Source organism: Orbicella franksi, chromosome 2 (genome assembly GCF_964199315.1).
Source record: "Orbicella franksi chromosome 2, jaOrbFran1.1, whole genome shotgun sequence".
In the NCBI taxonomy this organism is placed as follows: Eukaryota; Metazoa; Cnidaria; class Anthozoa; order Scleractinia; family Merulinidae; genus Orbicella; species Orbicella franksi.
The window spans coordinates 14,768,541-14,794,627 of NC_138146.1; the positions used below are offsets into that span (position 1 = coordinate 14,768,541).

Consider the following 26,087-nt stretch of genomic DNA (forward strand, 5'->3'; position numbering starts at 1 on the left):
CCTTCTGTCCGGAAATATCTGAAACGACGCTTTCTGTAAGTCATCTCAATATTTTCTTCGATCTTAGTCACTCTGAGTGTCTTTCATTTGTAATTTTTTTGTAGCTTATTATTTCCGTACGAGCTTTATTTCACCTCACTGTATTGAGGTCTATTCGATTTTGAATTTTGGAAAATTCCGTATTTTGTAGCTTGCAAGAGTGAACTGTCATTTGAGTGACATATCATATGGAGAAATGAAAACAATCACAAAAAGATACAAGGATTCTTTTCGTGTGTAATTTGTTTTCATTGTTGAACCAGCTGACGGTTTTAAAACTTTTCGAGTGATTAAAAAGCAACTTAAATAAATTGTGGACTTTTCTGAATAGATATGCAATTTAAAATCAGTCTCCGTGCCAGCTCTTCCTCTTATAATTACCAAAAAGATAATAAAAATAAAAATGATGACTTTGCGGGGGTGTAAGTTCACTTTACTTAAAGCGAAATAAGCTAATGAAAGAGGCACTGCCAATTAAGTTAATCTTCAAAATTTTGTCGAGTGAAAACTCACTGGGAACATTGTCAAATTTTATAGTTGTACCAAAAGTATATTTTTTTACTTCGAAAAGGTGATGATTGCTTAGAATAAAATGACCGACAACTAGAACATAGTGTCTTTCGCTGTGGGAAAAAGATTTTTCAAAGATATTTTGCTAGTGGAGGCAAATTAACCCATGTTGTGGCAAACTTTTTTTTCTTTTTTTTTTAATATACAAAATTCACCTTTTAAAAACATCTGGCGTTTGCATAATACTTGTGGAAGATTCTAACTCAGTGTGAATCTTCGTAGACGGTTAGAATTTATTTTTCTCCGACAGCTAGCTAAGGAACATAAAGAAGACGATTCAGGTCTTGTCGTATCACCAAGTTCTCAAAAACTACCATTTAAAGAAATGTAAATGATCTTTATTCAAAGTCACAAGCTCGGATCAGTTTGCTTTTACAGCTGTACATATTTTACGGGTATAGTCTGTACATTGATTCAACAACACAGCAAACTACTGAAGTGTACATGACATTCAGTTGTATTTTTTAGTTTATCGAGCTTTTCATCACCTTTTATGGTCTCTTTAAGACTGCTCGGCGGCATTTTGAGTCGTTTTCTTTCATTGTTACTTAATTGTGATGGTCTTGCTGGTTTTTGATTCTTTAGAGTATATCGGTTTCCCCGAGGGTAATCGACCGAGTCTGCCACGATGTTTCATATAATACAAATACGTACAGTAGTTTCTAAATTGGTTCAACAACACACAGACCGTGAAAGTGGATATTCAGTTGTATTTTTTATTTACCGAGTTTTTTATCACCTTCCATCGTCTCCTTAAGACTGCCGGCAGTTTGAAATGTTATTTTTCACTGCTTTAATTGTGGAGTTCGTGGTTTCTAATACTTTGCCTTAAGTCAGTTTCCCCGACGGTCATCGACCGAGTTTGCCACGATGTTTCACCGGCTACTCTGGAGTTCTTACAGCACGGTTTGAAAAACAATTTTTTAACCATCTTGCCGACTTGCTCTCTTAGTTCGCGTGTAAACGCCATGTACAGAAAAGGGTTCACTGCGCTGTTTAGATTGGGTAGAATATCTACAAAGATGTCGCGAACGCCGCGAGGCATGTTCTGAAGGTCATGCCAAAAACTTAAAAGCACTAGGATAAAGAAAGGAACCCAGCTGATGCAAAATATTCCAACAACACAAGCCATCATCTTCGCTGCCTTCAGCTCGTGCAGGACGCGAGATCGACGGAGCGACTTGCGGTTGTGATCCGGGTTTGTTGTTGGCCGAACACTGTTGGTTTTTAAAGTGCGCCTGCGTTGTAGAAAAGCAATCTTGGTGAGGTAAGTATACGCTGTTATGACAATTCCCACCGGCAAGAAAAACACCAAACTCGCCACAACCGTATAAAATAATGGATCGTTCTTTGTGCAACCGGCGAACGTCTCGACTCTGTTAAAGGTCCAGTTGTAGTTGCCGAGGGAAGCGCAGATCGTCGAGTACAACCAGACGAAACCTATCATCCTCAAGCCGGTGTTTCGCGTCATGAGCACTGGGTAGCGCAGAGGGTATTTCACGGCAACAAATCTCTCGATCGACACAGCTGCTAAGCTACCGACGGATGCGCTACAAGCCACCAAGTCTATCCAGACCCACAGCGCGCAAGCTTTCAAGTCAAGGCACCAGTGGCCGTTGTGAAGAGTGAGGTGAATCCTGAACGGCATGGAAAAGAGGGGCACCAACAAATCGGCGAAGGCCAGCGACGCAATGAGATAATTTGTTGTGGTGCGTAAAGCACGGTGGAAGTACACGGTGGCGCACACCGCCAAGTTGCCGCAGAATGTTACGATACATATGACGATAAGAGTGACAGAAAGAGCAAGGTGCTTGGAGGTAGGAGACAGACCGCACAGCTCAAGACTTGTATTGGAAGAGGCGTTCTGCCTGAGGTGTAGTCTGTTTGATTCATTTCCTTGTATCATCGCTTTAAAATCCACTTGTATTGCGAGGATATTCTGCCAACTGTATTAAATTCGCTTCATCCTTGCCGATAGCTAATGAGAAATTTTAGCGATTGACGTTGGTGTCGCAAATTGACTTGGCTCACACTGAATACACGCGCGTGTGTCTTTAGAACTTAAAAGCGGAAAAAAGGATTGAAAAACCCGTTTTCCCTTGACGTCATGTCACCGATGAAGACAGGGCTAGCTTATCAGAAAATAAACAATTTGTTCTACTCATTCCAAATGACCAATCATATTTTATAGAAAAATAGCCATATGGTTATGTTATGAAATGTCTATAAATGAATTTTTTATCCTTGACAGTCTCAACAGTTTCCTGTTAATGTCGTTGTTGGCTTCGATTTTTGTTGTTGTTGTTGTTTTTTTTTCACAAGTTTGGGAATTATAGCAATTTATTTCAGACATAAACCCTCGCAAGTCGTAGGAGCTGTTGTAAAAAGGTTTCAGAAATTTGATATCGTTTGATATCAAATTTCAGTGTTTTCTGAAAAAGGAGAAAAAGAAAAACAGTTCGACCGGAAATTCAAGCAAAATTGGCTCCCCAGAAGAGTGACAATTTATTGAATTTATGTATATTTAGAATTGTCAGCATAGAAAGACAGTTTGTACTTGAATAAAAATAATTAAAAGGAAATGTTTTTCATGGGGTACGTGCAAAGAATATATTTGTGAATAATTTAGTGCCAAAAGTTGATTAAAAACCTATCACTTTTCAAGGAATATTGTGAATGTGATCATTTATTATGTGCTACACATTAGCCTTGTAATTAGTGGGACGTACTTCAACTCAATGGAAGTGTTTTACTTTTCTTTGGCTGTCCCGTTTCTCTTGTATAGTGCAAACAACATTGCATTAGTTGTGTTAATTCAGTTAACACATTCATTATTTCCCCTTGTAACAGATGTCACATTGCTTGACTGAAAATAGAGTTTGAGCTGAGGTTCTTAGTTCTAAAGGCTTTTTGACGACGCTTTTTTCTTAGAATGAAATAACAAAATGTACTTTTAGGGGAAAATATTCCCCAGGAAACATTTGTCATTAGACCACGAAATTTTGAAGGTGGGAGTATTGTGGTAAACGGTTTCTATTGATATATGAAGACAACTTGCTCGCTCTAGTGAATTGTGAGTGTCAGCAGAAATTTAAACGCTGTAAAGAAACCTGATTCTCTTAAGGTTGTAATTTTTTTTGTCATGTAACTGAAGCAACAACCAGAAGCTCTTCAGGCGCAATGATTTCGTAAACAGGGCCCAGACATTGTCCTATTTACGTTTAGAAAGACCAAGAGTGGCTAGCTTTGAAGCAATTAGCTTCATTCGTGACACGAAAGGGGAGGGGAGCGTGCAGGAAGATAACGAAAAACGGAATCACCTTCAATTTTCACACGGCTCAGTGAAAAGTATACATACTTTTAGTTTGTTGCAAGCAATAATGTTGCAAGCAATAACAACGTGCCATTTAATGATTTTGTTCCTAAACATAATTTATTTACTTAAGGGAATATCTCTGCATGAAGAAGGTTGAAAATGGTGTTTCCACGCATCTCTAGCTTCTCTTGCCTTTATTGTCTTGCCCCACCGACTCTGATGAGAGTATTACTGCGGCCTTGAATTTTTCCCAATGAAAATGTTAATTAAGGAGTTTAAGTAACTACGAGGAAACGCCAAGGACGACGTCGATTAAAAAATGATTTAAATATTTTACCTACGAATCTCGCGATCATTTAGTTTGTTTCTCTTTGTCAATCTCGAAACTGAATATGGAACACAGCGTAAAATTCGAAATCTGTCCAGGCTCACGTTCTCCAGACAACGTAGAATTTGATCATTTCACGTTGTTGTTTTGCAGAGGACGGTAACAAAATGTACCAAGAATTATAACGCAAGTGCATGCACTACCTTTTGTTTAGCGACGTTGCCTTTGTGGTTTTCTAAATTTCTCTATTGCATGTACACGACTGTAACCCAGGGAACGTCGAGTAACTTCTTAATATTTTCATCACGTGCAGCAAGCCTAGATCTTGCGAAATATTTTGAAGATCTTTGAAGTACTTCACGTCTCTTCTATTACATTATACCTAGCCTTCGTGCAGTGCCTTGTTTCAATAGCCTGCGAACAGCCTCCGAATTCTTCTGTTTCACGATCGCCGAAAGTTTTTTCCGTCCTCAGGCCATCCCCTTTTTTGCTCTGTTTAGCGTCGTCCGACCGACCCAGATTTTCGCCTTTTCAAAAAAAAAAAAAAAAGTTACGCAGAAGGCAATGAAGGCAATGAGACATTATTTCAAACAATTGTCACTTTAATCTGAAACATAAGCAATTTTTCGCCTTACAGATTTTTAGTTTTTTTCCTGTTCTCGTTTGATTTTAACAACGACGTCGACTTTTTCCTTCCTTCATTGCCGCGATGTTGACTTTGTAACCACACCTTGTTGTTTTCAGGCTCCACGGATGTTATGCTCAGGTACCGGGCCTCCTAGTTCCAGACTCCTTTTCCAATTTTATGTTTGTTTGTTTTTTTCCTTTTCCGACCGACCGACCCAAAATCAGAAAACGCATTCGACAATAAACGAAAAAAAAGGGGGATGGCCTCACCGGGAGCCTGTTCGCAGGCTATGTTTCAAAGGACACCTGCACGCGGGTTACACCATATTATGTACTTCAAAACAACACGCAAACTTAAGGTTTTAATAGCACAATATATAGTCGCCTCAAATTATCCCTTGAAAATAAAATTAACAATATGATTTTTTTAGGGCTTCGGTGAAAATCCGCCTATAAGAACCTTATTTTTAGGAGCCCGTCAGGCCAATGTTTCCATTTAGACCCCCTTTCCACAAGGACAAGTTTTAGCCTGAAATTTGAATCAGGTTCTTTTTTTAAAGAATTCGTTTAAAACTTAGAATTTATAAGTCAAGTAAAACAAGCTCAAATGGGCAATGAAAATAAGTTAAATCCCCTGCAATGTCATTTCAGATACATATATGTACTGTACTATATAAAAACTGTAAAAAAAAAAAACTAACTGCACAAATACCGCAGTTGCTTCTTTGGTCCGCAGCAAGGAGGAGTGAGGGCTGTGAGAACGTCAATGGAACTGCTATTTGAAGGCCCTTAACGTTTTAGAAATACAGTCGAACCTATAAAACGGCCACCCCCATTAGGCGGCCAGTAATCAGTTCCGATGGGGGCTTTTAAATTGTTTTTGCCACTACGAAGCGGCCACTATCCATTTCTCCGAGGGTGGCCGTTTGTTGAACTGTATATTTCGTTTATTGATTGACAATTACGTTAAACGATTTAGTCTCACCAGTGCGCTCATGTTCGCGCTCCGCGCTCTTGTTTCGCGTTTCGCGTTCTGCCCCGGGGCCACAAATCCGCCTGTTCTGCAGGCTACACTAATTTAAACTGAGAACATTCCGCTTTTTTTGCAGGCCAACTATAGGCTGTTCAATATGCCATACACTCGGCGTCGTGCATAGCATTTGTGCATGGTATTCTTCATAGCTGTAATCAATCAAATGAATGATTGTGACATGCAGAGCGATTCTGGGAATGATAGTTTTCCTCATGCGTAAGAAAAAAGTAATCTTCTGAAAGACTTTGGTTTGTTCAAACACGAAAAAAGCGCTAGCAGAAACATTGCTATCACTGTAAAACACGCTATGAGCAAAGCAATGAATAATACGGTTTCCTTTAACCTTTTTTTTTTAATTGTTTTATAGCAAAGATGCCTTCAGGTAAATATTAGTCTATAGACATCGTTTGGTTGGGTAACTGCCGTGTGTTTGGAGTAGAATAATTAATAATTATTGGACCAGGTTTAGCAAAATATCGTGATATGTCAGTAGCGAGCAGATTGATTATGATCTACAAGACACTGACAAATAACGATATTTTGTGATAACCGAGTTCAATAATTGTTTTATCATTTGATCACTAATTTTCTGTCCATATATAAATCACTCTCTGGCAGCCCAGGGAAGCGATCCGCCACTTTCCACACAAGAGCGTGGTAACAATTACACATGAACAGAACATTAATCGCAGTAAAACGCATTTAGACCGTATTACACAAGAGCAGACCATTATCTGTAGGCAGTAAATTTGCAGGTCACGTAGAGCACTCGGCCAAGAAAAGGGGAGGAAAAATGCATCGAATGATGATTTTTATCCATGAAAAATTCTAGGTAATTCGACAACACTCCCTTGTTAAACCTTACGGAATTCTATCCACCCGTCAAAGACGTTTACAGCGGTGTTGTGGCCAGGAACAAAATTACGTTTGGGTACCTATTATTCCCTGTCTTTATCCCAGTGATTCGCAGAAACATCTGATTGATGGCAACTTATTAGTTCTAGTGAACAAGGGTCAGCAAATCCGGGCTGAAAAGTTGGCCTTTTTCACGATGTTTAAATACATAACTGTATGTCACTCAATATACGAAATATTTTTATTCATTGCATCAGCGAGAAAAAAAAAAGGAAAAAAAAAATCAGCGAGACAATGATCGTCAAGAAGAGAGACCAGTATAGCAGGGTATATCAGAGGTTTTTTGCTGGTGTCCGTTTGAGAAGTCTATATTAGCTGTACGAACATTGTATGTTCGACACGCCTTGGGATTTCTTCGAAACGTCCTCGGAAATATCCGTCTTCGGATATGGTCGGACTTTCTGGTCATCAATCTCGAAAAAATGAGGCAGATATATATATGTTGCTTTGCCCAAAACAGGAGTAAAGACGTCGTTCAGTTCTCCTTCCCGTCATCCCGTGAGGACCCGTGAGGTCTTTTGGTCTTTGAGATTCCTTCTTGGGGACTGGGAATGAAATAGTATGCACGTGTGTTTTGCCGCTAGAAAGAGGCGCTGTTGGGAAGGTTCTTTTGCAGGTTTGGGCGATTTTAAGCTGCAGGAAGTGCATTCTGGCTACAAAAGAGAACACGCTAGGTGAGTTTACATGTATGCAGATATATGAAGGGGAATTCAGGGATCCAAGTCGTTCGCGGGAAGGCTTTAAACTTTCCTTTCGGCCTTCCAAGGGAATGAACGAGTAGACCTATAAGTTTTTATCTCAGTGGTTGAATTTAGTTCTTTGTCAATAAGTTACTCGTTACGGTGAAGTTTTTATTTTGTTCAAACTTAAGTATTGGCCTAAGCTTACTGTACAGGCCGCAGTGAAGTGTAACCTGCGCGATTTATTGACGCTATATTGCTTGCATACTGCCCGCAATTTACGCGCGCGTATACACGCAGAGTGTAACTAACTACGCGCATTTTGAGGATTTTTCTATTATTAAAAACTGGATCGTTGGATAATGCAATTCAAGAGTTTTCACCGGCTTAGCCATCATCGTATATGAGCCATTACACCATAAACTAATTATTATGGTAAGCATACGCTTAATTTTTGGGGGCGTTTTTATTTTTATGAGGGTGGCAAAAGGGGGGTGAGGGGGTACCAATCATGCTGCACGCTGAATTTTTCTATTAAATCTCGCATCATGGAGAATTTTTTTCACCAATCACGCGTCATGTAAAAGGAAGAAAGGCGCATCGCCAGTTTTACTTTCTTGACTCTAAAAGCTTCGTTAAAAGGAGAACTCTGCTAATTCAGCCACAGGAATGCATCGGCAAATATTCCAACCATTTTCCCCAAAAAATGACAATTATTGGCTAAAATAAAATTGGTGACCTGTTCGGGAGACTGGAGATTCGGTCTTTATCCAGAAGGCTCCTGGATAATCTGGGAGAGTTGGTACATACCGTCTGTGGAGAGGCATCCTAAGAGCGCGAAAAAAAAGATAAATATAGGGCCAGTGAAGCGAGCCTGGCGAGGTGGGATTTTCCCCTCTTCAGACCACTCTTGGCGTGTGTGTTATTTTTCCTTCCCCTATAACACTATTGGGAGCCGGTTCACAGGCTAAGTTGGCAGAGATCTTGTATACGAATTGAGAAGACATCTATGCTACCTTTGATATACAGGCAATATTTTGTCAAAGCTTTACCCCTGCAATCCTCTTCTGTATGGCAATGTTTTTATGTCTGAGAATGACATAATGTGGCTTTTGATTTCAGTTAGGTCTTTACAACGACCTTCATCAAGTGGTTGACAGCCCTCTTCCTTGTGTAGTCTCTCATTGCCAACACAACAGTCTTCTCAGGTGGAATAGAATGACACCAAACTCTGACGTCTCATATTGTTTCGCCTGTTTGGAACGACATTCTTTCAGACCTTTCATGCATTAGCCTGAGATTTGGATATGGTCTGATGCACTGCCAAAAATGATTGGTTGACAAAATGGACAAAAATCCCTGAGCTCATGGTCCTTGTGCAAAGTTTAACTATTTTCAATTGACTTATTCCTGTTGTGTTGCAACTGTTTGGACCTATAACACCATGACAATCCACAAAGATTACAGACATCAGAGGCCAAGAAAAGGACAAAAAAGACCAGAGAATGGTGTCACGTCTGCCACTATATATTGATCTTTTTTAAAACTCTATTTACTATTTACTTTGAATGACTGGTATCCTTCTAGTTCAAAGAACGTTCACTTGTCACGGAAATCTAGTTGGTAAAACAGGCATCACGTGCTTGTAATAATTCACAGGCGGCCCAAGCTCACAATGCAAGGAGTTTTTTTTTTTTTTTTTTAATCTTTATGCGAACGTTCAGCGCGCGAAACGTGACACGGTTACCGCCGACATCTACTATTACATAACGAGCGAGTTTGGTTACGCGAAACGTGACCTTCGCCTTGCAGTATGTGGTGGTGTTGTGTTACAACGGTTTGAATTTATAAAGGTTTGTATGGGGAAAAACAGTAATCGACATTATAGCTGAAATTTTGGTATTTTTGCAATAAAGATGACTCACCTCAATGCCTTGTTGTCTTTTCTATTGTCATCTCGCCTCTCAGCTCGATCCGAAGCCTTTTAAGCGAGTTATCGCTTTTTGGTTTTCCTCTACTAAGAAAGAGTAAAGGCTACACACTCGATTCTGGACTGACCCCCGCTCGAAGCGAAAAAAAAACACTGAAATCCCGCCAGCCGCCCCAATTCCTCCGCAGAATCATAGTACAGGTTTAAGTGCTCCCTTGCAGTTAAATTCCAAGCCAAATTCATCTTCACAGCACACAATACAAAGCTCTGAATCGAAGAAAGCTAACCATCCGGAATCAGTGATCATGCTGCCGGCACCATTTGTGGACACATTCGAAACCCGAGCGGAATGCCAGGCTAACAAATTGACCCTGACCAGGGGAAGGGAGCGCACAGTCCTCGACAAGCTAGGTGCTTTGCTCCACGGTCCCCTGGGAAGATTTTTGTCCAGGCCGCCGACGGAGCATTGTTGTGACAAGCCAATCAAAGCAACGACTAGACGTGTTTACAAATTTTGAAAAAAAGTACTTCGTTCGCACCGGCAATGTCAATCTAATCGTTGGATTGTCCGTCAAAGTTTTAACTAGATTTGCTTTGATGGATGTCTTCGAATTTTCAACGGAAAACATGGCGAGTAATATTCGCTGTGAAAATTTTTAAATCGCATTTTGTAATTCGCGTACAAGGCGTTTCAAAGTTCATTATATCATAGTTACTAACTGTGATTATATATAAGCATATCAGCTGATCCAAAAGTACCTTTTGGTTAGGTTGTTATCGAACTTCGAACACTGCGAGGGTAGCCTTACAGCGGCGAGACAGGGGACCGTGGAGCAAAGCACCTAGCTTGTCGAGAACTGTGCGCTCCCTTCCCCTGGTCAGGGTCAATTTGTTAGCCTGGCATTCCGCTCGGGTTTCGAATGTGTCCACAAATGGTGCCGGCAGCATGATCACTGATTCCGGATGGTTAGCTTTCTTCGATTCAGAGCTTTGTATCGTGTGCTGTGAAGATGAATTTGGCTTGGAATTTAACTGCAAGGGAGCGCTTAAACCTGTACTATGATTCTGCGGAGGAATTGGGGCGGCTGGCGGGATTTCAGTGTTTTTTTTTTTCGCTTCGAGCGGGGGTCAGTCCAGAATCGAGTGTGTAGCCTTTACTCTTTCTTAGTAGAGGAAAACCAAAAAGCGATAACTCGCTTAAAAGGCTTCGGATCGAGCTGAGAGGCGAGATGACAATAGAAAAGACAACAAGGCATTGAGGTGAGTCATCTTTATTGCAAAAATACCAAAATTTCAGCTATAATGTCGATTACCGTTTTTCCCCATACAAACCTTTATAAATTCAAACCGTTGTAACACAACACCACCACATACTGCAAGGCGAAGGTCACGTTTCACGTAACCAAACTCGCTCGTTATGTAATAGTAGATGTCGGCGGTAACCGTGTCACGTTTCGCGCACTGAACGTTCGCATAAAGATTAAAAAAAGAAAAACTCCTCACATTGTGAGCTTGGGCCGCCTGTGGTCACATATGGCAAATCATGCATCACATTATGATGTCCTGTCCCGCGTCACACGGCTAATTTTGGGGCAGTCATATGTCACGCAAAAACCTTTTGCCACCCTCTTTTATGTTATTTTAGTTTTCAGTATTTTGGGGACAGTTTTAATAAGACAATTATTGCACTCACGCTTGTTGCAGACCTTCAACATCTAAAACCCCCAAACCTTGAGGTCTCAAAAAATCTACCCCAAAAAATCTTGAGATTTGGGTCCCAAATCAGGGCTTGAAATTGCGACCAATACAGTCGCATTTGCGACTTAACTTTACTTATTTGCGAGAGTAGTTGCAAATTTGCGACTAGGTTTGCCTTGATTGACACAAATTAAAGGAGCTAGCAGTAATCTCAAAGGAAAAAGAACATTACTTGTGGATGAGAGACAGAATTTATTCAAATAGATATAAAACAAACCCACAATTCTTTGATCGCCAACTGGATCGCCATGTTTGATTATTCTAAGGCACACTAAAGTAAATGACTCTCTCGAAAACTTCAAAATGGTTACTGCTGTTCGAAATCGCCCTATAATGCATTGCAAACCCTTGAGCATTGAATACGTCTGTATGTCTATGGATTGTGTCTCTTCTATTTGATTTTATGACTAAAAGTTTGCATTTAGCAACTGTTTTTTACCACTTGGTCACCAAATCGTGACTTAAGGATTTTGTTAATTTCAAGCCCTGTAAATAGTGGGTTTTCCCAAAATGCTTTTAATTACAACAAAGGAATCTCTAACAATACCTAGCAGTGTTCAAACTGCCATAATTAGTGCCCTTTCAGCATTAATTAACACCTTAGGACTTGAAACACCGACAGGAGAGTCGTCGACGTCTTATTCCGCCATCTTAAACACATGAAGCAAAGCCTTTCCCAGGGGACTTTGTGCTGTGATTGGACATCAGAACGATGTTTAAAAATAGCTCGGTCCAGATTCCCCAGTGAGAAGAAATGCAAACATTACAATATCAATTCTTCTTAATCGAGTTGATTTGTTTATTATTTTAAATTGATTTAGTTGATTTTAGGCTGGATCTGATTGAGGTTGTAATTCATCATGTAAAACCGCAAGATTTTGAGGTTAAATCGTGAAACTGTGAGATGAGTCCTGAAATTGTGAATCTCGCAACCAAATCACGAGAGTTGGAAGGTCCGTTGTTGGATATTAGATGGTTATACATGTAGCTAACTTGGCGCTATACACCTCATTGGCTATCTACCAGTACCATCTCATACATGTATATGTAAAGCACGCTTGTGGAATAATTTGTTAAGAAATAGAAAATACCTCCTAGTTGTCGGATCAGGAAGATGCTGTGAGTGGATGAATGAGTGAGAGCTGCATGTATGTCACACCAATCAATTGTCAGAACCATAGTTAACTTATCATTATATGTCATAAACTGAAAAAGAGTGGCAGCTGCAAAAGCAAAACATTAATTTTACATGTACATGTAGTTTGAAGAATTTGATGAAGACAAACTGAAGGAAAGGGTAACCTGTAAATTATATCCTCAGTGTACTAAAATGATGTTTGTTACTGTGTCAATATTACCAAAAACATACAAGTTTGTTTTAATTCTGTATCATTAATTGTTATTCTTCAGAGTTTCTGGACAATCCCTTTCCCTTGGAACAACTCTTTAACACTGGAAAGAATGATTCTCTGTATCTTAGCAAGGCAATCTACAATCTGATCTATCTATTGTTTAAGGTGAGTGCAGTTTCACTTTTCCTCTTTTTCTATGCAGTCATATGGACATTGAATTGCAGGGTCTGAAATTGCACTTTCATGGTCGCCAATGCAACTAAAAATTTTGCACTGGTGACCAGAATTTCACAACTGGTCGCCAGCAGGCGATTAACTATTTCATGCCTCGATAATTACACAAACAGTAACTTTGATTTTCAGTCAAATCGATTAAAATAAAATTCAAAGCCGCCCGCCAATTGGTCACTTCCTTTTTACCTTTCCACCGCTTTTAAAGTATGAAACCGATTTTCCTGTTATTATAAATCTACCACAACGTTTTACAGCTATAATCAGTGTGAAGCTTCGCTGCCATGTGTTTTGAGCAGTTTCCCATAACATGCATATTGCGGGCGCAAGAGGCCCCATGCGTTCTTTCACCATGAATATTTATTCAGGCGATGTGGTGTCCAAAGATGTTCTGAAATCTTTCCGTAATTTATTACAAAGTGGAGATGGAACATCCGCAAAGAAATTAGATGAAGATTTAGATATTCTCTGGCGTCGAAAGGTGGAAATGTAGATCTGGCAAAGTGGTCAAAAGATGATTTCAACACTGGTTTGATTCCTGATTACATCGATTGCAAATATTTTACCGGGAAACCCGTGGTGACCAAAAATTTTGGTTTGTGTTTCACTGCATATGGCAACTGAAAAAAAATTTTCAGTCGCCAGTTGGTGCCTGCTGAAAAAAGTTAATTTCAGACCCTGTAATTGTAACAGTTGGGAGAGAAATGCTTACTAAGTTATTATGCACCAAGGATCTTATATTCATTTATTAATAATAACTTCCATTGACTTCCTCTGGATTGCTAATGTAGGCTCACTTGACTTTGCTGGCTTTGCTTTGTGGGAGTTCAAAATAGAAAAAAATAAATCATTATAGAACACTCATTACCGTATTGGCAGTGTGCCTAATTTCATCAGATCATGCAAGAAACAGATGTATAGAACAACAGTTTTTGTTTTAAATATTATCCATAGAAACATTTAAAAAAAATTAACAAAGTCAGCATCCATTACAGGGCTCGACACTAACCTTTTAACTTACTAGCCTAGTGGCTAGTGATAACTTAGAGGTTACTGGCCAAAAACCTTTTTTTACTAGCCAAGCATTGTGGTTGGCTACCTTATTACATGAAATTTTCACGACGCGTTTATTTCGCGATTTGGGTGTGCGCATATTTCGCGACACTTAAATTCGGTGATTTTGCAAAAAAATTAGAATTTTGAATCACTTTAACTTTGCGTGTTTGAGTAATACAAAATTTATTCACGTCACTCTAATTTTGCGATTTTTTTAAATCGCGAAATTCGCAAAATTAACGTGTCGCAAAAATTTCAGGTAGGTCCAATAATAACAGAATTACTAGCAAGACTTGAAACCACAACACAAGCGACTCTCTTTAATGCATAATGTTGGTAATTATACTGTACTTAAACTAGTTTCAAAAAAGTTCCAGTTACCGAAAAGACTTTCAGGACTCTGTTTTTCTCTGAGACTTCCTTGGAAAAATATCGAGACCCCCAAGACGTCACTGTAAAAACTGTCGAGACTTCTTCACAGACAGGCACCATAGAAATGTTTCAAAAGCAAAACAACTATCTGAACAATACTGTAAACTGTTGTTGGCGAAATTCTACTGCTAAAAAACAGCTGGTTTAAATGTTGAAGGAAATGAATCTTTCTCATCTAATTATTTCTGTAGTGGTAAGTTTGTAAGTATGCATACAACGACAAATCACCCATGTATTGTTACACTAAGTGAAATGTTATCCCTTAACAGTTCCACACTATTTTGCGCGTGAAAAAAATTTCATAACAAAAAAGAGCATTGATGTGTGCTTTCAGAAAATGCTGTCTTGTTTGTCAAATGTTTCTGTCAACGAAAGTAACATGTTCAGTTCCCCGTTTACATACCACCCAGCAAAAAGTAGACAAACTTAAAAATTTGCATACATGTACTTGCTGAACAGCACATGCCCAGTACCATGATACACCCACAATGAAATTCTGACCTTGTTTCTGAGAAAAGTGTAAATTTGTGTGTGTGTTTTCCTTGAAGGAGACAGAAACTAGTTCAACCAATTTCATTTTGTTGACTAGCCAAAGTGGCTAGTGAAAATCAACAACCTACAAACCAAAACTAAATTTCCACTAGTCTGTGGCTAGTTCACTACCGTTAGTGTCAAGCCCTGCATTAAGTGTTAAAAGGCAATTAAAATGTTGATACATGTACCACAGAGTTTATGGTGGTGTTTTTTGGTAGACTTGGATTTCAAGCTTCTAAGTTTTTCGCAAGTTCTGTGGTTTTCACTTGCTTTCAGCAGCTGTGTGCTTCCTCCAATGGTGAAGGTGACTTTAAACAGCTACATTATAACACAGCAAATTTCAAATTTTATTTCTGTCTCCTTTAGTTGCCAATATTAGACATGTAGGCAGTTCCCAATCTTGTTTTCTGCTGCTCTGAAGGTTTTTTCTTCCCACAGCCCACAATGCTTACATGTGTGCAACCTGCCCAGAGTTTCTGGTAGGCTCAATTCATACTGAGCATCTGGGGACTCACCAGAATTCTCCTGTATTTATTGTGCCTAGTGGCAACTGCAATATCCACAGTGCCGACTTTGATCCACCTGACAATGGCATGAACATTCATACAGTGTGTAAACCATTTCAAAGTGAACAATGGGGCTGTTTTCTGGAGGTTTCTTGTCTTTAGGTGATTGCGGGATAGGGTATCGAAATTTGATGAATTGCAACAATGTTTTAAGTCCTAAGATTCCAAAGATATTTTGTTTTCCAATAATGGCCAGTACAATGTTGTAATGCAATGTTGTCTGCTTTCTGAGAATACATGTACTTTGTCCTCATCACAGTGACTGTATTCTTTCCAGACTATTTCACTGATGATGGAACATGTGGCAAAACAAGGTCTCTCCATCATTGGCAATAGGTGAGTGCAGTTTCCTTTTAGTAATAAGATGTACTGTATTATAAGGTGTACCCTCTATACAATGAGATATTTTCCTGAAGACTAAAGGCATCTTAAAAGCTGAGAGAGTCAACTCACCAACTTGTGTTGGAGGTCTTAACACTTGGCCAGCATTGTTGTGCTCTTTGATAGTGGACACAAAATGCAATGTTACATGTAACGTATTGATACTTCATGCACTTGTACATGTACAAAGTTATGCAGTCATTTTTTTTCCATGCATTGTTTGACATACCTGGTATCTGAATTCTCCTTAGTGGAAATTAAACTGTGTTCTCCCTTGTAATTATCTGCTCGTTGTACAGGAAAGTGTTCTTGTGAGAGATTTGTTTGCATGCACATGGTTGAGCAACTCTGCAAACTGTTATTCTAGGGGGAAGTCTCCAACGTTACTGTGTTCTGCAATAGCCTCTCAATAACTAGTTAACTTCAAAATATTATATATGCCACCAAAGCCTGAGAGTAGTGGCGAATCTGTGCAAGTACAAGGAGCCCTCGCACAAGCAAATCTGGTACAAATCCCACTAAATATCCCATTGCCCTCAAAATTAGAGCTCACAGGGGATTTGGCAACAAACTGAAAGAAATTCCATCGTGTTTGGAACAACGGTTGTTGTTACTATGAAATAGCTGCAAGTCTAAAAAATAAATCATTGAGAACTGCCACATTGTTAACCTGTATTTGCTCAGATGCTCTAGATATGTACGAAGGCTTAGAACTTGAGAATGAAGACGATAAGAAGGAAATTGATATTGTTCTCCAAAATCTATAGAGTTGTTGCCTCAGTGAGACCAATGAAATTTACAAGAGACATTGATTCAACAAGAGAGACCAAGAGCCAAAAAAATCTCTAGATGCTTGCCCCACAGCTCTGCGCATGTTGGCTAAGACAAGCAACTTCGAAGTCTTAGAGAACAGTCTAATTAGAGACAGTATTGTCGTTGGAGTAAGAGACAATCAAGCACACAGGAAGCTCCTACAAGTCTCCGAACTCACCATGAAGGAATGCATTGATATCTGTAGATCATGACGCCTCAAGCCAACAATTGAAAGGAATTAATCACGAGGAAGTCATCGCCATTAGTCAGTCCAACAAAAAGAAACCTCCCCCTCCCCCTCCCCCCCCCCCCCTTCCGCCACAAGTGAGAGAGAAATCCGTTGCAAGTTCTGTACCAAAACGCATGTCTGGAACAAGCCTAAATGTCCTGTGAGACGTAAGACTTACACTATCTGTGGAATTCAAAACCAATTTGTAGTGGCCTGTAAAACCAAGCTGGCCTCCACCCAGTTCAGCTACACCCTGTAAACCTCCCACACCGAGACATGTCGGCAAGCCTTTGGATGTTGTGGAGGATTCCGACTCTGATAAATATGTACGTTGTGTAGATGTTAAGGACCAAGTCTGTGCCATGGAAAATCCTGATCGCAAAGACAAACTGCTGGCAAAACTGAGGAGAAGCCGATTGGCAAGAAACATGTATGAGTTGTGAACCCCAGAAATGGAAGAAAATGAAGTGTGGAATTTGTAGTTTTAAAGGAAAAGGCAAGCCAGTGAGCAAATGCAACTCATTTCTTTGGTCCAGCAAAACATCATGGAATCACCATTAAAGAAAAGTGCAAAGAGGAACCGGATCATTTGGAAGGCCTTAATATCATCACACCAGTAAATGTTCCTTCCCCCTGGATATCAGCAACTGTTGTTACCTCGGAAAAACAATGGCAATGTCTGATTATCTGTGGACCCCAAACCGCTTACCCAAGCCCTTAAACACAATCAATACCCACTGCTGACAATCGAGGATGTCCTCCCTGAGCTCTCAAATGCAAGATGCCGTATTAGATGCCAAACTTTTTTTTTGGCATGGGTCCCTGGACGAGGAAAGTAGCTACACAACTACATTTTGTACTCCATGGGTAAGGTGCAGATGGCTTTGAATGCCATTTGGCATCTCCCCATCCCCTAAAGAATTCCAGCAAAGACTGGATTAGGCATTAGTAGGACTAAATGGATGCAAGGCGATTGTGGATGACATTCATGTATTTGGCTGTGGAGCTAACGATGATGAAGCCGTAAAAACCATGATGAAAAACTTGTTGCTCTCCTTCAATGCTGCCAAGATAAAGGTGTGAAGCTAAATACTGGGAAACTTCAGCTAAGGCTCAAGGAAGTCATGTACATGGATGACGTGCTCTCCGATGGTGAATTAAAACCCAACCCCGAAAAAGTCAAGGCAATCAGAGAGAAAAACTGCAATGGCTTCAAAATGGTGCAGCTCACACCCTTAATGTCTGTGAGCTACGTATGATACATAGTAATTTGGATGATTTGTTCTGGGCACTAGGGTGGCGAAGACTCTACTATCAAAGATTGGAACAGAAGTCTACCCTGATGTATAAAACATTAAATTGTATGACACCTGATTATCTGAGATCAAGATTCGTATACCGTGACATCATAAATGCATATCATTTAAGGAATACCGAAAACAAATTAGTTCTTCCACAACCTCGAACTGATTATCTTAAGAGAAGTTTTTCATACAGCAGAGCTCAGTTGTGGAACAACTTACCTATAGACCTAAGACAAGCATTTTCTCTGACGGATTTCAAATCTAAATTAAGTCACCACAGTTTAAAGTAATATCTTAATTTTAAGTAAATTTTTAGACACAGCCTCCATGAAAAGGAGTTTTTTTTTTGTTTTTGTAGTTAGGCAAATAGGTAGATAGTCCAGTAACTTTGTTGACTGATGGAAAAACCATGTATGAATAAAGTTATCTTATCTTATCTTATCTATACTGGCATCAACTGACAAACAAAGCATCCCAAGCCTTTTAGGGATGACTAACTACCCACAGAAGTTTGATCCAAGACTTTCAGAGATCAGGACTTCCCTACGCAAGCTCACCAAAAATGACAGTGAGTCCTATGGGAAGAGCAGGTTCATGGTGCAGCCCTGGAAGAGACAAAGAAGATCCTTTCTACAACTCCAGTCCTAAAATACTTTGACCCGGGTGCAATGCCCACACTACAGTGTGATGCATCCATGCATGGCCTGGGAGCATGTCTAATGCAAGATGGACATCCAGTCACATATACATCCCAGTCCCTAACCCCCCACAGAAGTCCAGTTGCGCAAATTGAAAAAGATTTTTTGACCATAGTATTCATAATGGAGAAGTTTGAAACGTACCTGTATGGAAGGAAAGTGTTATTTGAATCTGACCACAAGCCTTTGCAAGCAATCTTCAAGAAAAGTGTCTTAAACGCACCCAAAAGGCTATGACGAATGCTCCTTACAAACAGGGAACCTCCTCTCTTATGGCTGGTACCCTGAGCTGTGTGTATCTGTTGCTCAAGGAAGCCACTGAGGATCAGGAAGCTGTCATGACAATCTCAGAGACAAGGTCTCCAACAGAAATAGAAGCAGAGCAAGGAAACATGCTACAGTATCTTCCAGTGAAAGATGAAACTCTTGGCCTACAGGACTCAAATTTAACTCTCGCAAACTCGCAAAATGCAAGTGGTTTTGGTAATTTGCAAGACCGAAAAAAATCTACTAGCAAACATTTGCGAGTTAGAATTATTATCCATGTCTCCAAAACATTTCAAAGAAGCTGTTCGAAGGCAAGAAAGAAAGTACAAATAACATCTGAGGCAAATGGTGGAAGATGAGAAGAGCAGGTTTTGTGTAAGCCAATATAATCAATCCAAGGGTAAAGCAGCTTCATGAATATCGTAATTACTCAATAATTGAAGCAGTGTTTGTTAAATTTTTCATTCCTCAAATGCAGGCACTTATTTGAGGGTGGTGTTTATTTAAAAAATGGATGCAACAAAGTTCAAGTTTTTTCTTTTAATTTATATATGTTATTTGCCGGCTGGGAGGTCTGTATGGTGAAAAACTGTGACTGAGGTCTTGAAAATGCTGCCCTCGGCCTGCGGCATCGGGCAGCATTTTCAAGCCCGAGGTCACAGTTTTTCATCATACAGACCGACTGTAAGCCGGCAAATAACATGGTTATTTGTTTTTTTCCTGCAGTAAATTGGTTTTACAGATTACAAATGGGTTTGTTTATGCAACTCTTGTCATTAAATCGGCTTGCGCGCCGTCTACTAACGATTTGTTAAAAAATCTCGGCAATGAGCGGGTAATAGACAAAGAAAGATGTATTAAAAACAGATTTTTTTTCAAACTACTTTGTGTTAGTTGCGTTTATTTCACCAGTTAAGTTCTCCAAAATTGTTTTTGCGGTGTGAAATTTCGTGTGAAGTTTAAAGTTTTACTACAAAAACAATTTCTGTCAGTCGTTGCTTTCAAAATCACTTGAAATCAGACTTTTCTACCGTAAATTGAATAGCAGAAAGCGGGGAAATTCGTTAAGTGTATTCCACAGAAATTGTCCTAAATACAGCAACGATCAGAGTGGTAAACTCGACTGAAATTGACTCAAATTTTATGGTGAGAGAAACACAGGATTACGCGCCATTGCAGCGCCAAGCTACAAACAACCAAGCAAACTCACAACTTCAAAACACTCAATTGAATTTACTTAAAGTGACTTTCCTTGCCATTGTAAAGGGAACAGAGATAAACTTGCGTTGACTGATCGTCGATGGATGTGTAAAAAAGGCAAAAGATTGACGATTACTGCTAACTTTCAGAAGCGAAATTTAGGCAGCAAAGAAAAAATCCGGCCCATGGGCCGTATCGTAAAAAGCTGGACCAGTCACGTGCACATGATTAGCCAATCAAGTTCGAGGATTTAGGAATCCGGCCCACTCAGATGCTTGATAAAAAAATAAAATGGTACATTTTCTATTCGTAAGAAAATTGACAGTAACTGACAGAAGGGTCGTTTGATTGTTACCATTCATCCCTTCGGGCACTTTTCAATTGCTTTACCAGTAGTGTCTTCGCACAACGTCGATCACAACATCGATCCCAGTGTCTCATTCTTGATTTAAGTCTATGATCCACAGCGTGGGGGGGGGGGGGGGGGGCGGTGGGGGCGGTGGTACGCCTCTTGGACATGTGAAACTGTGCATCACTTTGAACTGAAGGATATCTCTTCCATGAAAATAAATTTCCAATGCCGTGTCAGACTTATTTTGTGGTGGATTTTGGTTACACTGAATTCCTCAAATAGGCACCACATTGGGGCCTTGGCGCTTATTAACTTTGTTTTCTCAAATGCGATGCCAATTTGAGGGTGGCACTTACGCTCATTCATGCAAATACGGTACGCTAGTGGTCTTACCAGTTTGCTAGTGGACAAAAATTTCACTAGCAAAACTTTGCTATTGGAGTAAAAAAAATGAATTTTGAGCCCTGACCAAATCCAAAACCTTACTCAAGAAGATACTGTCCTCAAGACCCTCACTCACACCATCAAACAAGGCTGGCCTGAAAGTAAGCTCCATCTCCCACTAGAAGTCCAAGATTACTTCCTATGCAAAGAAGAGCTTACACCACAAAACAGAGTTATTTTCAAAGGAGACTGTGTTGTCATATCATTTCAAATAAGAGCTGAGCTCAGAAGAAAGCTACACTTCAGTCATCTGGGAGTACAGGTATGCCAGATAAGTGCACAGGAAGCGTTCTACTGGCCTGGTATGTACAAAGAGATTGAAGAATATGTCTCCAAGTGTCAAGTCTGCTGTACATATCACCAAGGGCAGCAGAAGGAGCCCAGGATCTCATACCTAGTACCATCAAGACCATGGCAGATCTTTGCTGTTGATCTCTTTAAGCTCCAGGGCCAGGACTACCTTGTCACTACTGACTATTACTCAAATTTCTTTGAGGTCGACAAGCTTGTTAGTAAGACATCTAAAGAACTACTTGAAAAGCTCAAGCCTTTTATGGCCAGACATGGAATTCTGGAAAAGATAGTAAGTGACAACAGCCCCCAGTTTAGCTCACAGGAGTGTAAGAAGTTCAAACATTTGTATGTGTTTGATCATGTCACAAGCTCTCCCACCTACCTGTAATCTAATGGCAAGGCAGAAATCGCTGTAAAGACTGTGCAGCGAATCATGCTCAAGGCCTGACAGTGACCCCTACTTGGGATTCCTTGGAACATCTACAGCTGGCAAACTACTAACACAACCCGGATTTGACACCACTTCTCAGCGTCTTCGCACCCAGAAGAACAAACAAGCCTTCTATTACAACGGTGGCACTAAAGGATTCCAGCCACTTGAACCAGGGAGCACCGTCCATATCTATCCACCCAAGTATAGTCAACGGTGGACCCAAGCAACAGTTGACAAGCTAGTTGTGCGCTCATACCAAGTAATCACTGACAACAGAAGGGTGTATTGCAGGAACTGCCAACACCTGCGTCTCACAGCTGAAGTGCCAAAACAATTACCTTCCAACATGGAGATATCTAGCTCTGATCCTGGTTCCCTGCCCTTGACTAAAGTTGAACAGGTACCAGCAGTAGCTCACTCAATGCCCCAAGAGGTGGTCAAGCCACAAGCTGCACCAAGCCCTCAAGCTGACGGTGTGTTAACTCCAGAAAGATGTAGCACCCAGGGAAGAGTCCTACGAAGACCAGCATACCTCAGTGACTATGCATGTTGACATTTTTGCATTTTTGCTATTTTTGTTTATGTTCTCAGTACAATGACTCTATCAAACAACTCAAGTTTCTCGTTCTTTATTTGTCTTCTATTGAGCTATGGAGGAAGATGTAACAATGTTAATTTATGCATGTTTACTTGATTTCTGCATGCTTAGCTTACATCTGGGATCCCTGATTTGTTCGCTCACTTTACTTGATGAACACTCAGTTTTCAAGATTAAACATTGTGTTTGGAGACTCCAGTGCTTCATTGTCTATCTTAGGGAATTTATTTCAATATGTACATGTATTTACATAAAAGACTGTTGTCACCATATCTTGTCCATCTCGTACCTTCTACTGCTTTCTGTTTTTTTCAAATAACTAGCGCGAAGGCATTGATTTGGTTTGCTTTTTTTTCAGTCACAGTTTTTGGTGATATCATTGACAATGGATTAACTTGGCAAAAGAAAGGAAAAGATCTCTGCATCATGGTGAGTGGCTGCATTTTCCATTTATAGCAGAATATTCATGTATTGTAGGTTGATGAAACATTTACTAATAATTATGGGAATGCCTTCCCTGAATCACAGTGGACGGGGCCCATACAAGCGGCGTGTCTGTATGTCCAAAAGCTAAAGAAACGTGGGAATATTGAAGAGTCTTTATATTGTAACTTATATCTAGTAATGTCTCTGTTAAAGCTCAAAATAGACGTAAACCTACCTCAGTTGTTGTGTGTTGTCGTTTCTGCAGCTCACAATGGCAGATTTGAGCGATTTGGTGGGTTTTGTTTTGACTGTTACTACACACTATACCTGTAAGAGGAGAACAAGGGTGGAAAGCTCATTTTCATTTTCAACCACTCTAGCGCCAAGTCGATTTTCACCCAGAAATTAGAATCGCCTGGCTTCCAAATCAAACACCAGACAAACTGAAAGGTTGATGCTTCTTCTCGTGGCATTCAATCAAAGATCCATTCACAATCCAAGGGCTAACCGCCGAGTAATTTTTGTGAAATGCAGCTTTCGAAGCGACCAGTATCCGCAGCCAGGATTTCAAGCTAAGGAGCAACCATCATGCTGTTTGTTCCACACTGATTGGATGATGCCAAACAATGCCCTGTTCCAAATGCTTCATGTGGGAGGAAAACAGGGACATATTTGCAGCAGCGATTCATCCATTGACTGGCCTGTATGCCTCTGCATTGTTTAGCATCATCCAATTAGTCTGGAGCAAACAACATGACGGTTGCTCCTTGGCACAAGAAATCCCGGCTGCAGATGTTGGTCACATTGAAAGCTACATTTCTTGAAAGTTACTGGGCGGTTAGCACTTGGATTTTGAATGGATCTTCAATTGAATGTCACAAGAAGAAGCGTCAACCTTTCAGTTTATCTGTTGTTCGATTTGGAAGGTGGGCGATTCTAATTTCTGGGTGAAAATTGGCTTGGTGCTGGGGTGGTTGAAAATGAGCTTTCCACCCTTGTTTTCCTCTCATAAGGTGTAGTAACAGTCAAAACAAAACCCACCAAATCGTTCAAATTTGCCATGAGGTAGGTTTGAGCTTTCACATAGACAGTACTCGATATGAGTTAATGATATTAAGACCTTCACTATTACCACACATTTCTTTAGATTTCAAACATACAAACAGACACGCTGCTTGTACGGGCCCCCTGTGAGTGGACATGTTTCTTCAGTACATACACAGGGCTGTCATTAAGTTTTGAGTCACCTGTAGCCTCGTTCTCCACACCTGTAGCAAACTTGTTACTTTTTGGGTGAATTCCATCAAGAAGAGGCAATTTCACCAGTAGCATCAAGGGAAAATCAAGCATACTCGGCAGTAACAGGTATTACAGGTTACAGCCCTTAATGACAGCCCTGCATGTAGTTGTCTAGGGATGGGACATTTAGCATTCTCTTTGAATCCAAAGCCAGTGAAATTATGCGAGTTTGAGCTCACTAAAGGGAATCTGACCAACAGGGAGCAATGTAGAATGGTTTAGCCATGCTAGAAGTAAAGCCAGCTTTCCGCATCCCTTTTCACAAAACTGACAGGGTTCACTTAGCTGCACTAAAACTCCATGAAACACGAAGCATAATTATCAATGTCTTCCAAATATGCAAAGCTGCAAAACTTTCACTAAGCACTGGCAGATTATGCGGGAAAAAACTATAATTGGCGAACAGTTTGATGAAGATTTGTTGAAATGGCATTGGTAATAAGGCTGGCGGCTCTTTGCAGTCAAAGATCATTGAGTGTTAAAGGTTTTGTCAATTGGATTTGTATACAAACTATTTGGAGATGAACAACAACTAACATAACATTTTTATAGTGTTTCCAGCAACGTTTATAAAACCGCTGTTCAAATTACTCTATAGTTAAACTGATATCATTTGATTTTTCTTCCAGGTTCAAGATAACACTGAGGAGGTTTAGGGAAGTCATCAGAAAGTGATGAAAGAAGAATAGGATGTAAAAATAAAATGTTTTGTGTATTTGCTCAGTTTAGCTGAGTGATATTTTCCGGAAAGGAGAAGTTATTTGTGGCCAACAATTGCTAGCTTTCCAGGAAAATGATAGATGTTTCCATTAAATTGGTTGATGATTTCGAAGCTAAGTGTTGTAATGCAATCGATGTCTCACTCCGTTAACTACAAGGAGGAAACAACAAGCGTCCACAAGTAAAGTTAACAAACAAGAAAACTAATTTTGCTTACAAGTTAAGACAAAATTTGTGAAAAAAAGTCTTTTGGCGGGAAAATATTTTCGCTTTTAAGATGACACAGCACTCGTAAAAAAAACTTAGTCTTTTGGCGGGAAAATTTTGCGCTTTTAAAAGGGGCCAAGAAAAATTTCTTTAAAAAAACTAAGTCTTTTGGCGGGATAATTGTCCTTAGAAAAAAAAAGTCTGCGTTTTTGAATTGTGTCTGGTTTTGAGTCAAAAATATACTAAGTCTTTTGGCGGGAAAAATCTTGCACTGTGCAACAGATTTCTCCCATCAAAACTCAAAGTATATGTTTGATTTCTGGCTAGACTGTTCAAAATCGCAGAATTTTTTTCCTTTTTGGCAGCCCTACATAGTCAAAAAATAGTAAAAGAGATAGCCTACATTCCGACTAGTTTCCAGGCCCCTTTTAATAGGGCGAATTTTTTTTGGTATATTGTTCTTTTAATGAAGCGAGAAGATGATTAATAAAAGACAATTAAGCTTGAAATGTTTTTTTTATTATTATTTCTTGTTGTGTACCACTGATAATTACAAGACAAACGTTTTAAGTAAATACTTAACTACAATCAATCATTACATTGGACTCTAGAGATTATCTAAGTCTGAATGTCTCTGAGAAGAAAAGTATTCAAAATCTAATCAAATGCCAAACAACGTGAAGAGTAATACAGTAAATCTGAACGAATTTCAAACGGAAAGCTAAGCAAAATATCACATTTTTACATGCACAGATTAAAATAACTTGCAAGCGTATTTTGATAAATAGGAATCGGCATTTCTGCCTTGTTGAATACTCTCGGCTTAAAAATCCTCGCTATATAAACACGTATCAAAGATCTTCGCGTAGTTTGCGCCATTCTAAATACGTACAAACATGGATTATCGAAGCACAATATTTGAATTTATGGCAAATTTTCTCCGTAAAATTATATTCCAGTGGACTATTTCGGACCGTGTTTGTACAAAACTCGGAATTGCGCAACAACTCGCGAAGTGTGTTAACAGAGCGGTGTAAGTTTAAGTTATCAGAGTA

The 26,087-nt window shown here is 39.7% G+C and overlaps 1 protein-coding gene and 1 long non-coding RNA gene across 2 annotated transcripts; one reads left to right on the forward strand and one right to left on the reverse strand.

Annotated features, from left to right (window-relative positions):
- Window positions 1-252: 252 nt before the first annotated feature.
- On the reverse strand, window positions 253-3,960 carry LOC145478155 (histamine H2 receptor-like). Its single transcript, XM_081456084.1, has one exon. The coding sequence runs from the start codon at window positions 2,513-2,515 to the stop codon at window positions 1,403-1,405; it is 1,113 nt and encodes a 370-aa protein (XP_081312210.1). The 5' UTR covers window positions 2,516-3,960; the 3' UTR covers window positions 253-1,402.
- A 3,383-nt stretch (window positions 3,961-7,343) lies between these two features.
- Window positions 7,344-25,599, forward strand: LOC145478159 (uncharacterized). Its single transcript, XR_014048196.1, has 5 exons — window positions 7,344-7,502; window positions 12,607-12,713; window positions 15,645-15,703; window positions 22,739-22,809; window positions 24,735-25,599. It is a non-coding gene; the product is annotated as an uncharacterized LOC145478159 (long non-coding RNA).
- Window positions 25,600-26,087: the final 488 nt, after the last annotated feature.

What these genes read in the sequence shown, in the direction of transcription:
- LOC145478155 (XM_081456084.1), bottom strand. Translation starts at nt 2,515, where the DNA reads ATGATACAAGGAAATGAATCAAACAGACTACACCTCAGGCAGAACGCC.